Genomic DNA, 13,935 nt, shown 5'->3' with positions numbered 1-13,935 from the left:
AAATATAATGATAATATATGATAATAATATAGTATAAATATAATGATAATAAAAATATAATGGTAATATAATTATATGACAATATTATTACAAATAATTGATTATTTCTTAAAAATATAACTAGTTAAAATGTAAAAAATAATTTTTCTTTCAGTTTGTACGAAATGTTATATCAATCATAATAATTGTGATACATGGACATCCATGAAAGCAGCAAAGAAATATTTTATTCTAAATACAAAAAGAAACAAAATAATATATAAAAATACAAATATATATTATATTTTACTTTCATTATATTTCCATTTCATTACAATCCATACTATTTTGCCTTTTCTATTTATTTTAATTCATAAATGATAAGTCTCTTTCTAGCAGATCGATTTTTTTAATTTGCATAAGTGCTTAATTTATAGGAATTATTTTTCTTCTTTCCCATCATATTAATGTTGATGTAACAATTGAGTAAGTTTCCATAATTTCGTAAATTTTGTTATGTATTTTACAAGACAGATGTTTCATATCCTAATATAAAGTAACAGTTAGTACATTAAGCCTGTTAAAAAGTTAAAAAGTCATCATGAAAAATGTTCAAGCGGCTATATTTCCACTTTCGATCGTGCTGTGCTTATGCGGATTTGGAGTGTTTGAATATCCCCAAGATCAACCGAGATATTATTTTACTATTTTTTATATTTTGATAACATGGCTGCCTTACGCTTACGCTGTCGTTCAAACAAAAATATTCTTTCAGAAAGTCAAACTTGACTTTCCTATGATTATTCAAACTAATATGGTTTTTGCAATTTTATACCTACTGTTTAATTTCTATTTAAATAAGGTGTGATTATTTAGTTTAATTTTATGAGTATCGAAAACTATCAAATCTTTTTCATACTTTTTCACATATTCTTATTATATATTGAAGGAGAAACATTTAAAAATTATATCATTATTATGTCAATCATATCTTTTTTCAAAAATGTATTTACAACATATTTAAAATAATATAATAGAGAATATCATTCTTTTAATTTGATTTAATACAAAGCTCAAACATTTATAAATATCTAAAGCATATATTAGTAAAATATAAAGTATCCTTATATTATTAATAATTAAACATATTTTTAAACTTATTTCAGTTAACTTAGATATTTGAGTTTAATATTATTTAATTTGCGAGATATATATAAAGATTTCTATTTATATAATATTTTTTTACATTAAAAATATTATATTAGATTTTTTAATATCATTATTTATTCTTACAATTCTTGCAATATATATCTCTTTATTTATTTGTAACACTTTACTTGTAGAAACTTAAAAAATGTTTGAACAAACTAGCTATTATAAACAATACGTTGGAAACTCTTGGAATGTCGAAAAATTATGAAAAATTACGTATACAAGTTATATGGCTGATTATCAGTTGGGTTGTCACAATAATTTTCATAAATACTATTGACTATTTATGGTTTCATAAATATATTCCTAGATCGTATATTATATTTGTGATATATCTGCCATTTATTGTAAATCATTCCGTTCACATCAATACGCTGTATGATATCATGTACACAACATTGCTGAGGTTCGTATATAATACTGCAATGTAAAAAATGTCATTTTTTTAACCAAATACAAAGTGTTCGGTAATTTAGAAAATAAATTATATGCAAATCAAGCTATAATGTCCAAGAGGCAAATACAAACGCATGGCGAGTTGCGTGTGCCCACCAATACACGCATTTGCAGTTGTTAGAAGCGCAGTAAAATGTTTAAACGTGCGATCTACAAATGATAAAGCATTTGACGAATATTTGCCAAACGTTTTGTCACAACTTCTAACAGCCGTGAATGCTTGTAATGCTTGTATCTCGCTGCACTTGTTTGCACTTGCATTTGCTATTAGACTAAGTAGATACGCGCTTTATTTGGTGATTTTTTATTAATTAATAATTCATTACTAATTGCAAAAATTACAAAATAATAGAAAATTTTTCCGTTTAGTTTTTTTTGCTCTATCTGTGTATTGTTTCTTGAATTATCGGACATTTTGTATGTATAACACTGCAAATTATATATATTTGATAAAAATTAATTTTCATTATATTTGATGTAGATACACAGGATCTCGATTTGAGTGTATAAATATATATATTCAAGAATTAGTAGAACAGAAGAAACAGAAAGGAAGGTATGCCTGGGCAACTTCTACTTTTCCTCTAATTTGCCGTTACAAGACTGGCACCAGAACAATTAAACAAATTATATTAGTTTTAATGTAAGAATAATAGGAAGTATTTTTATATTATAACGGCTTTCAAGCTATGCATTACGATAATAATTTAAAATTATGCTAACAAAGATTTTATCTTAATATAAAAAATATATCGTTTTTGTTATTATTACATATTGTCTAATATAAATAGTCATTTTTTTAAATAAAAAAAGACTGATTTAAAAAATATAATATATTACAAAAACTTTATAAAATTTATTTTATAATAAAAAATGTACAATAGAAATGTTTGAAAGCTACAAATGTATAAAATAAATGAAGTATACAAAATATGAAATATACAATTTATTGTATATTTTATGCAATGATTCAAATATATTGTTTATCAGATACATTTCGTAGGCATATTCATCTCGAATTATGTTCGATATTACGTGAATTAAATACGATATTTGGATTGCATATGGTGATGCAAGCGATTGCATTTCATATTTTTGCAATACAAATTATTTATGAATGTTATGTCGCATTTATAATGTTAAATACCGATTTTACATATAAAGAAATGCTTAATTTTATTGGTATTTGTGTTTGGATTACAACCAACTTCATAAAAATGATTGTCTTTAATTATATCTGCGAAGAGATTTGCACTAAGGTATATATATTTATAAGAATAATAAAATGATATAATTTATTCCTTGTTCACATGCATAAGTTATACATTTGCATATATATTCATTAAGAAAATTTCTTCTATTTTTCTTTTTATTTCTTCTATTTTCTTCTATTTTATATTTTTTTAGTTTTTTGAAATAATATTTTAAAGAAAGAAACGCTAAAATTTGTTTAAAAATTTAATATAAAATTTAATATTGATTTATAACTTATATATCTAAAAATAAATGCTTATTAATAAAATTTTATTATTATTAGGCGAATAGAACAGAAATGTTTTTAAATAGATTGATAAATCTTATTTCTAACGTCGAAATTCGTGAAAATGTAAGCAAAAATATAACTTTTATGTAAATGTTGCATAAAACTAAATATTTTAATTATATAATTACTTACAGATCACACAGTTTCTATTACAAATATTACAAAGACCACTAAGGATTTCAGGGCTTGGAATTTTCTATTTCGGTTTTAAATTTATTCTTAAGGTCTGTAATTATTTTCCAATAAATATGGTAAATTTTAAATTTATAATTTTATGTAAGTTTGAAAGTCTATATATCAAAAATATTTATAAGTTATAATAAAAAAACTTTATTATAACAAATATATTAATTTATTATATTTGTTAGTATATTAAGATAAATCAGGTTTTTAACATATTACATAACATAATTAATAATCTTTTATAGTGTGTGAGCTTCATTGCAATGATCGTAGTATTTGTGATACAGTCTCCTCCACAAGAAGAGAGTCGCATAGGTGCTGAAATAAAAATATTAAAACGTTTGTATTAAAATATTCATTAAAGTTTTTAAATAAAAACTTTATTATTATATTTTTAATTAATATTAACTAAAAAAAACGTTACTCCTTACATGCGCATGTAATATCATTATATAATATTCAAATAATAATATAAAACAGACATGTCAAGAATTACATTTATACATATATATATATAATAATATATATATATATATATATGTGTGTGTGTAATTCTTGATATATATATATATATAACTATATATCTATATATATATATATATATATATATATATATATATATATTATAAAAGTATTATAGAATATTTCTATACTTCTATTTATATTTATTTATATATAATATTTGTTATCTTTAAATTAAATTTTATTAGCTGTAGAACATCTGAGTATCAAAGTAGCTTCACTTTAAAAAAATTTGTAGTTTTAAAATAATATTAAAATTAAGTATATAAAATTATAGAGTTGAAAGAAGAATTAATAAATCCAGTGTTAAAATAATAATAATAAATAATTTATAAAATAATAATAAATAATTTTTTCTTAATTTATAGAATATCTTAAGTAGGCAAATCTTTAATAAATATCGAAATAATATCAAAATCTTGATTTAAGTAAATATATTTCAAACATACATAAATATAATAATTATTGCTAAAAATATTTTATATATTATTATTCGCAATTGTCAGCACAAAAATCTATCATCTATTATTATAATCTACTTATCCATTATTTAAATAAATTATTATAATGCAATTCATCGATATCACACAATGATATCCAAAATAATCATGCAGAAGTTTTGCTGTTTTCAAGAATAAAATGTTTATTTAAAAAATTATAAAATATCCGATAGAAAAAACATTAAATTTAACTTTCTACATATTATTTTTTATAGTTTAAATTTGTAACGGTACGTCCCTGCGTGATCGGATAATGAGCGGTGCGGAAACGGGAAATACTGTATGTCGGGAAATACTCGTCGAATGCCGAGTTCAGAAAAGATTTCGTAGACGCTTGGGTTTAGTTAAAATGAAATAAATAAATTTATTTTAAACAAATGCTTGCAGCTAATTTATACAAAGAGTGTTCTTGGCTCTCGCAGCGCAACGTTTGTTGTGTATGTTTTTATATTTGAGAAATTCGCAGCGCGATCGGATAGTAAATGCGACGGTGTAAATTCGCAGGATAGCGCGAAGATCGGATACGCGTTGCTAGGCAATCGCGTGTTGCCAAGCGTTCAGACGGGTTGCTAGGCAACGACAGACGCTTTCGCGATACGTGTTTTCGTGTACGGAAAAGTCCGAGAACGCTCCGACTTTTCGAATAAGAGGAAACGAGATTACCGCGAGCGCCCGGTATCCCGCAGGAAGAAAGTCCGAGAACATTTCGACTTTTCGGACAGGAGATAACGAGAACACCGCGAGCGCCTGATATTCTGCAGAAGAAGAATCCGAAAACACTCCGATTTTCCGGACAGGAAGAAAAACGAGAATACTGAGAATGCTCGATATTCCGTAGACCAAAAACCCGAGAACACTCCGATTTTTCGTATAAAAAACGTGAATACTGAGAACGCTCGGTATTCAAAACGAGAAGATTCTCGCGTCGTTCGGATCGGATCGGTGGTTCGGGAAAGACGGACAGGTCTGGTGTTCTTTGTAAAATTCGCTGGGATTATAGTATACCCATTTTTGCGCTTACGCGTCAACACGCGATTTGTTAAATTGTTTTACAGATCAACTGACCTATCACGCCGTCGGCGTGTGACAGATCAGCGGCGTGCATGTATCGTTCGGTCGCAGTCGGGGATGTTCGGGCGGCCTCGGATGATACGGGCCATATAGCGCGCGTCTAGTAGCGGAGCGTTACGTATGCTCCGTTATAAATTCAAATGTTTTTAAAAAATATATTGTTATATGATTATCGACAATAATATTATTTCGTACAAGTATCTACAAAGTAGAAATCGTAAATACAAAGTAGAAATACTTTCTGTTAATTCTCTAAATCTGTTACAATTATTTTAATTAATTTATTAAAAAATACTATATTGTAAAAATAATAATTGTATAAAATTAATTAAATCGTATCATTTGCTTTTTATTTAATAATAGTAGAAAGCAGTTATTACATAGACTTTTTTATAAATATAATTGTTTAAGCAATTTTATTAATAATTAATATTTTGTTTTTCTATAGAAAATGTTGCAAAAATAAAACCTTAATAAATTTTTACATTTTATATCTAAATATATATAATAATATATTATCATCATAGTAAAATAATAAAATCAGAAGTCTAATAATAAATGCTTTTTTTATTTCGCGTAGATATGCATTGATTTCAGGCTACTTATATAATTTCTATATGGATATAAAATTTAGTAGTAATCAGTAATTCCAATATACATAAGTGCTGCTATTACAATTATGGAGATACATCATTGTTACTGTACTCATTTAGTTAATAGAAAAAGTATAATTCGTAATCACAACAGTACTCGTTATGACCAAGAACATTCGAACAGTTCTATCGCCCCTCTTGATAATCAGTTATCTTTTTGGTTTAAGAATTATCGAATATCCAACAGGTCATTCTAGATCATGGCTCAGTTTCTTATACATACTAATATGGTGGTTAATTTATTATTATCTTGTGTATACCAAAACATTATTTTATATGAATCTTTATTCTACTTTGCATCATATTTGTCAAGGTCTAAACAGTCTCACAACGTTACTATTAATTGTGTTTGGACTGTATCATACTGAGGTAAGAAAATTTGATTAATCTCTTATTGTCAATAAATATAAGCTTAGCTAGATTTAAATAAATTTATTGAGAAATAAATTTAAATTAAATTTATTGAGAAATAAAATTTTTATATTTTTGCCACATTTAATTAAAAGAAACAGATATGAAATATGAGATGCCTAGTATATTAAGATAAGATAGAATATTTTCTTCTACAATAGCAAATTTTATTAATTAAATCATTTTTTAAAAACCAATATAAACAAAAAATACATTTAAATGCATTTATCTATACCAGAAATTTAAACATTGTCTGAAGAAGCTTGCTATTATAGACGTCACATTAAAAAGTCTGGGTACAACAATCAATAATCAACAATTGTATATAAAAATAATATGGCTTGTCCTAGGATGGTTTATGTCAGTCGTATTAATCAATTGTATACATTCCTTATATATAATATCCCAACATAATTATGACATTGTAACAGTTATTTGTATCTCCATTATATTAAATCATTGTAGTCATATTAATCTCATCGAGGATATAATGGTTGCAAGTATTCTTGGGTTGGTATTTTGCATTTATGAATATAACTTTATCCACATATGGATAAATTAAAAAAAAAATCATTATATTATTGTGAGTAATAAATTAATTTTAGAACCTTTTGTGAATCTTTCGTGAACTCTGTTCTTACAACACTTGTAAAAATATATGTTAATAACCGCTATTTATTAATCTTTTCCCTATAGATACATAGCATTAAAATTTGATCAAATTAATGAATATCTTCAAAATTTGACAACCGATAACAAACATAAAGCAATAAAGCGAGCTTGGGAAAATCCACTATCAGATTCACCTCAATGTATATTTGCAGAAACTCGAAGCAGTAAACAAATAATATGGATTATAATGTAAAAAAAATTTGATAATATTAATCAACTCAAATCATAACAAAATCAGGCAATAAAAATCTTTATCTTCGCAGGCATCTTCATTTGGAATTATGTAAAATATCTCGTGAAATAGATTGGATATTCGGAACACAGATGACCTTTAAAATGGGGTGTTATTTCGGTTTCATGGCAATGAACCTTTATGAACTTTTCAATGTAATATTCATCAATAATTATACAAACTATAGAAGTGTATTTATCTGCATTCAATTAGTTTGGTTTTTCCATAATGTTTTAAAACTCATTATTGTTAATTATATGTGTGAAAAAGTCAGCACAAAGGTATTAATCTTCTCAAGTTCAAATTTCTATAAAATTTATATAAAATTCGCATTTCATAACTCTAATTATAATGTATATAAAGTAACGTCATATAAACTTACACTTTTTAATTAGAAGCAGTTTTGATATTTTGGTCTTTTCAATTTCAGGCAAACGTAACGAAAAATTTTGCAAATAAAATATTATGTTCTACATGCGATATTGAAATAAGTGAAAATGTAAGTACTAATGTAAATTTAATGAATGCTACTAAAATAAATATTTATGTTTAAAGCTACAAATGTTCAAAGACTATAAACATATAAAATATCATTTAACTGTAATTTATTTTAATATATAGATAACACAATTATTATTACAAATGACTCAATCGCCACTCAGATTCTACGGGTTTGGTCTATTTCAATTTGGCTTCAAATTTCTTCACGGAGTACGTCACATTTATTGTATAATTATATATTAAAAATATCTGATAAATACAATAAAAATACCTAAATATATGCTTTTTTTACAGTTCGCCGCATCTGTTTTGACTGTCTTGATTATATTAATACAAGCGCATATAGATAAATAAATGTTTCTATGAAAATTCTGACATATTACTACGCTGATTAATTCCTTATTTGTATATATCTAATAAAATAATTATTTCAAAATTGTATAAAATTTCGCTTTGCATCTTCTTAACAGAAATTCCGAAATTGTCTAAAGAAGCTCGATATTATCGATACTTATTACTGATACTGATATTATTACTGATACTTTGCTTAAGCTTGAAAGAGTGACTTGCTAATAACACGATTTCGTTACATCAATTTTTTTCTTCATATTTAAATATATAGAATTAAAATTTCAATAAATCAATCAACATTTTCAAAATTTTACAAAAAAAAAAGAAACAAACATAGAAGAAAACAAACTTGGGAAAGCCCCATGATTTTCATCGACAGAGACTTTCAAAAGATTTAAACAGAAAATGCATGATATGGATAATTACGTAAGTTCTGTTAATATTTATTATTAATTTAATTTGAATTGTATAATTATATGACAAATGTAACATGCCTTATAAGAAATTTATAGCCAAACTAGAAACATCCCATTCATAGAATTATTTAATATTATAAATAATACATAAGTCATTTAAAATTACGCACTTGCAATAAAAATTTTATCTATATTAGTATGATGTAACACAATCTGTATTAATATAACATATTATTTAATATATTTTATTTGGTGTTCATATCTGTATAAACATTTTAATAATGTACAGCACAGTTACGTAGTATCTTTATTTTTAGTTTATTATGCCTATTGCAACCGTTTTAATTATAATATAAGTAAACAAAAATAAGTAAACACTCGTAACAATTTATAACCAAATTCATTAAAAGATTAAATAATAATTAATATATGTTTTTTTTATAAAACACATAATATATGAATAATACTTTGTGAATAAAATTTAATATTTTAGTATTTAATTTTGACATTAATTTTATTTCTTTTATAACTACTTTTATTCTTAGAATTATTTTTTGTATACAAATATATTTATATAATTAATAAAATAATATAATTTTTATCACAGCATAAAGCAGCGCATTGTAATCATTTAAATACGATATATAAAATTTGTTTTGTACTGTTAGCTGATATTTCACTATGTAATATTTCTGCAATTCTATACATATATGTATAGAAATGCTTAGATAAAAAATAAAAAAAAAAGAACAATATACACGTTTCTATTATAAATCCACACTTACTTTATAAAAATTTATCTTCGTCCACTCTTTCAATTGCATAAATTTCGTTGCATAAATTTCTGTAAATTGATTACTCTAGTATCATAAGTATCTCAAAGAAATTACAAAGCTCCGCTATTGTTACCATTTGTGCAATTTATGTGAACAAACGTTTAGTTAGTAAAAGAAGAGCAGTTTAAAATAACGAAAGCGTGCACGATGATTCAAAATATTCGACAATTTTTACCGTTCCTGATAATCAGGTATTTGGTTCAAGAATTGCAAGTTTATCTTCAGACCGCGCAAAATTATGGTTTAATCTCATATATATGATAATTATTTGATGAATTATTTTTTTCTTTTGATGTCAGTAGTATCTTTGATTAATAAGGTTTTTCCTGTCGATTATTATCACATTTGCTGGAACTTTTTACGACATTATTATCGATTATATTTGGTATACATCATGAAAAGGTAAGGAAACATTCATATGATTCAGAATTAATTAATAATAAATGATGTTAAATGTATCTAAACGTTCAAAATAAATGTAAAGTTAACTTTTAATTCATAATATATATGTATATACATTGAATAAAAAACCTGTTTCGAGAATTATAATACATAAATCTTTCATATATTAATTCCGCATGTATCAATAAATTCTATTTTCCTACACAGATAGTAAATTAATTTTTTTAAATTGTATGAAAAATATATAAAATATAATATATAATATATAATGTGTATACTTAAAAACTTTTGTATATCTTCGAAAAGTAAAATGCACATTCTGTTAATTTCATAAGTTGCACAAATTCAACATATTTTTGGAACTTAATTATTTATTTATCCTGCATCTTTTGTATTAAAAATTCTGAAACTGTTTAAAAAAAACTTGATATTGTTGATGAGACATTGGTTAAACTAGGAATAATGACAGATTATAATAAGTTACGCAAAAAAAAGTATGGCTCATCTTAGGATGGTTCGTAACAGTAATATCATTAAATTGTGGAACAACATTATATGCAAAGGTTGAATATGTCTGTGACACTGCAACAGCCACATTTTTCATTTTTGTACTAAACTTCCTTTTATATTAACGCTCTTGGCCTGATTATTGCAAGTATTCTTGAGTAAATATATCTCTTTATTGATTTCTTTATGACTATTACTTTATTACGTACTAATAAAGTTAAATTATTATAGATTAAATTTGTAAATATTTGAAATATTGAATTTTTGAAATTATTAAATTAGGATATCAATTCTGTATATTTGCTATCTTTATATAATAACATCATTAATAATTTTTTTTTCTATTTATATTTTTTTTTATATTTTATAGCTCTTTTTTATATATTCTCTCTCTCTTTCTTTTTCATTATTTATATACAATTGTTCTTTGAAATAAAATTTATTTGGTTTATAAAATACATCTTTCAGTTATAACAAAAAGTATTTTTGATATTTATTATAATTTTTTGCATGCATATTAAATAATAACATAACAATTTTTAACAGTACATTGTCCATTAATATTGTTAAATTGCTTAGTGCTTAGTATATTTGCTTAGTATATTTGCTTAGTATATTAATATTTCTGGATATATATAATAATATTGTATAAATATAAAAAATAGAAAATAAAATGTTAGAAGTATTTACGTTTTTATTATTTTAATGAATATGTTTTAAGAAAGTGATATCTATCATGCTTTATTTTGATAGATTGATAGATAATGCATAAACATTATTCGATCAATTATTTTAATATACATAAGTGAAATAACATCCGCTTTCATTAACATTCGGTATAATTTATGCAATCATTTGGTCAACAGAGAAAAGGGCAGTTTGAGTTGGCAATGGTATACGCAATGATCAAAAGTATTCGAACAATTTTATCACCGTTTTTGATAATTAGTTACGTGATTGGTTTAAGAATTGCCAATTTATCTACGGGTCATATAAAATTATGGTTTAGTTTTTTATATATTCTATTAATTTGGTTAGTTTATTATTTCCTCACAATATCTACATTAATATCATTTTTTGAAAAGTTTTCTTTCATTGAAAAACATATTTGTTTTTTGCTCGAAATCATTACAACCTTATTATCTATTGTATTTGGTATATGTCATGATAAGGTAAGATGTTTAAATTAATAAATCATTAATAAACAATTTTAAATGTATTTATATATATGCACTTATTACAATATCAAATACAAAGCTTTAAATTTATAATATACACATCAAAAATAAATAAATATGAAAAAATAAAAAAATGTATGTTTTTAAGATTACATATTGAACATATAAGATATATAACATGTAAAAATTTTTGAGTAATTATTTATTTATAGAATTATTTGTTTATTTGATATTGTATCTTTTTTTACAGAAATTTCGAAATTGCTTGAAGAAGCTGGACATTATCGATGACACATTGCTTAAACTAGGAAAAGTGACAGATTATGATAAGTTACGTAAGAAAACAATATGGCTTGTTTTAGGATGGTTTATGTTAATTATATTACTGAATTGCTCTACAACATTATACGTTACAAAAGAATATAATTGTACCATTTTAACAGCTGCTTTTTTCATATTTATGCGAAATTATTGTTTTCATATTAACGTTATTGGTGACTTAACTACTGCAAGTATCCTTAAGTTAGTATATTTTTTTAGAAATGAATAATTATTGTTCTATAACATATAATTATATTTACAAAATATTAATACTAAATATATTCAGTAATCATTAAATTATTTCAAAATATTTTTAAAGATGTAGATATATGACTGTACATAATAAATAAATATTTATCAATCTTTTTTTATAGTTACATAGGATTAAAATTTGATCAAGTCAATGAATACATACAGAATTTTATAGAAAATGACAAATGTAAAATAAATCTTGGATTGAAAAAATTGGATTGGAATCCTGTAATATATTCGCACCAACAGAAGCTCCCAAATATTTTAAATAGCAAATTTATGGCATGGATCGTTATGTAAGAAAATTTATGTAAATCTTATTAATTGCAACAAAGTTAATTAATAAAAGTTGTCACTTATATAGTATCACTTATATAGTACGTATATAATGAAATATACTATCTATATGTATATGTATATGTATGTGTAGACATCTTCACTTGGAATTACGAAAAATATCCCGTGACATAGATTCAATATTCGGAACACAAATGACCTTCAGAATGGCATGTGATTTTGGTTGGTTAGCAATAGATTTACGTGCATTTTTCTATACAATACTTATCGACGATTACGTGAAATTTAGAATAATATCTGCCATTCTAAATTCACTTTGGTTTTTTTATAATGTTTTCAAATTCCTGCTAATTAATTACATGTGCGAAACAGTTAGCACCAAGGTATTAATTCTTTTTATAATTTCAAAAAGTATTGATTCAAATTTTATTTTTAATAAAAACTTAATATTCAGTTTTATATTCAGTATAAGTATTTATTTATAATTATTTAGTTTTAAATTATAAATTAGTTTTAAATTAAAAATAGCTATAAATTCAGTCAATATATTTCAATTATAGGCAAGAATAACAGAAGATTTAATGAACAGATTATCGTATTTCACTTATGACGATGAAGTTCGTAAAATTGTAAGTTTTATAATAAGTTTATTGAATTGTAATTAAAATAAAACTTAATAACTCTAAATAAATATATATAACAAAATATACATTAAACATAATCCATTGTGTTAAAATAGATTTCGCAATTTTCATTGCAAATGATTCACGCACCACTTAAATTCTACGGGATCGGACTCTTTCAGTTTGGCTACAAATTTCTTTACAGGGTATGTGATATTTATTATATATTTGCATTATTAATAATTAAATTAACAAATGTTTAAAAAGAAGTCTTATATACATTTTCTTTATTTCCAGTTTATCATGATGATTGCAACTGTTTTAATTATTATAATACAAACTCATACAAATGAGTAAATATTTTTAGAGTAAATTATAAAAAAATTCATGAAATAAAATCAGATGATAATCAATGCAACATCTTATAAGAACGCAATATAATATCTTTTAGATTTGATTATTGACTCTATATTAGGATTACAGGAATTAAACAATAATTAGACGAACAGTTATTAACATTATTATAATACAAAATAAATAATAAATATTGTGCAATATATTTATATATTAAATTCATCTCTTCGGAGTCTTATGTTTTTAGTCTTAGAATTACTGTTATGTGCAAAAATTAGTTTTATATAATTAAATGATTTAATTTTTTTGTAATAAAAAATAGCTTATTATAATTACATATGCTTGTAATATTTACATATTATCTATATTGTTATAACTATAATTGTAATCAAAATCTAACTCATCTTATATAATAAATTTTTGAAATATATGCTATTATACAAAAAAGAAACAGATTAAATAA

General features: G+C 23.8%; 3 protein-coding genes across 3 annotated transcripts; all 3 read left to right on the top strand.

Annotated features, from left to right (window-relative positions):
• The first annotated feature begins 428 nt into the window (after nt 1-428).
• Nucleotides 429-3,723, top strand: LOC148936639 (uncharacterized). Its single transcript, XM_089076060.1, has 6 exons — nt 429-841; nt 1,323-1,597; nt 2,129-2,290; nt 2,651-2,906; nt 3,325-3,414; nt 3,619-3,723. Exons 1-6 carry the CDS (start codon nt 581-583, stop codon nt 3,721-3,723), a joined length of 1,149 nt encoding a protein of 382 aa, XP_088932186.1. The 5' UTR covers nt 429-580.
• Nucleotides 3,724-6,171: 2,448 nt separating this feature from the next.
• On the top strand, nt 6,172-9,650 carry LOC105428951 (uncharacterized). The gene is made up of 7 exons (XM_089076934.1): nt 6,172-6,488; nt 6,769-7,040; nt 7,227-7,391; nt 7,466-7,715; nt 7,865-7,933; nt 8,056-8,145; nt 8,230-9,650. Exons 1-7 carry the CDS (start codon nt 6,222-6,224, stop codon nt 8,287-8,289), a joined length of 1,173 nt encoding a protein of 390 aa, XP_088933060.1. The 5' UTR covers nt 6,172-6,221; the 3' UTR covers nt 8,290-9,650.
• A 1,153-nt stretch (nt 9,651-10,803) lies between these two features.
• LOC105433799 (uncharacterized) lies at nt 10,804-13,883 on the top strand. The gene is made up of 7 exons (XM_089076306.1): nt 10,804-11,619; nt 11,876-12,147; nt 12,321-12,494; nt 12,629-12,878; nt 13,056-13,124; nt 13,235-13,324; nt 13,416-13,883. The coding sequence occupies exons 1-7, from the start codon at nt 11,293-11,295 to the stop codon at nt 13,473-13,475; spliced, it is 1,242 nt and encodes a 413-aa protein (XP_088932432.1). The 5' UTR covers nt 10,804-11,292; the 3' UTR covers nt 13,476-13,883.
• Nucleotides 13,884-13,935: the final 52 nt, after the last annotated feature.

The sequence above is a fragment of the Pogonomyrmex barbatus genome, unplaced genomic scaffold (genome assembly GCF_055798465.1).
Source record: "Pogonomyrmex barbatus isolate J1 unplaced genomic scaffold, ASM5579846v1 scaffold2, whole genome shotgun sequence".
NCBI classification, from domain to species: Eukaryota; Metazoa; Arthropoda; class Insecta; order Hymenoptera; family Formicidae; genus Pogonomyrmex; species Pogonomyrmex barbatus.
This window is presented reverse-complemented; position numbering and strand designations above follow the sequence as displayed.

Excerpts from the sequence above, each read along its gene's own strand:
- LOC148936639 (XM_089076060.1), top strand. The coding sequence starts at position 581 with ATGAAAAATGTTCAAGCGGCTATATTTCCACTTTCGATCGTGCTGTGC. Across the intron at positions 2,291-2,650 it reads CAAATTATATTAGTTTTAAT|GCATATTCATCTCGAATTAT; the intron begins GTAAGAATAATA and ends TACATTTCGTAG. Across the intron at positions 3,415-3,618 it reads GTTTTAAATTTATTCTTAAG|TGTGTGAGCTTCATTGCAAT; the intron begins GTCTGTAATTAT and ends AATCTTTTATAG.
- LOC105428951 (XM_089076934.1), top strand. The coding sequence starts at position 6,222 with ATGACCAAGAACATTCGAACAGTTCTATCGCCCCTCTTGATAATCAGT. Across the intron at positions 6,489-6,768 it reads TTGGACTGTATCATACTGAG|AAATTTAAACATTGTCTGAA; the intron begins GTAAGAAAATTT and ends TATCTATACCAG. Across the intron at positions 7,041-7,226 it reads ATGGTTGCAAGTATTCTTGG|ATACATAGCATTAAAATTTG; the intron begins GTTGGTATTTTG and ends TTTTCCCTATAG.
- LOC105433799 (XM_089076306.1), top strand. The coding sequence starts at position 11,293 with ATGCAATCATTTGGTCAACAGAGAAAAGGGCAGTTTGAGTTGGCAATG. Across the intron at positions 13,125-13,234 it reads ACGATGAAGTTCGTAAAATT|ATTTCGCAATTTTCATTGCA; the intron begins GTAAGTTTTATA and ends GTGTTAAAATAG. Across the intron at positions 13,325-13,415 it reads GCTACAAATTTCTTTACAGG|TTTATCATGATGATTGCAAC; the intron begins GTATGTGATATT and ends CTTTATTTCCAG.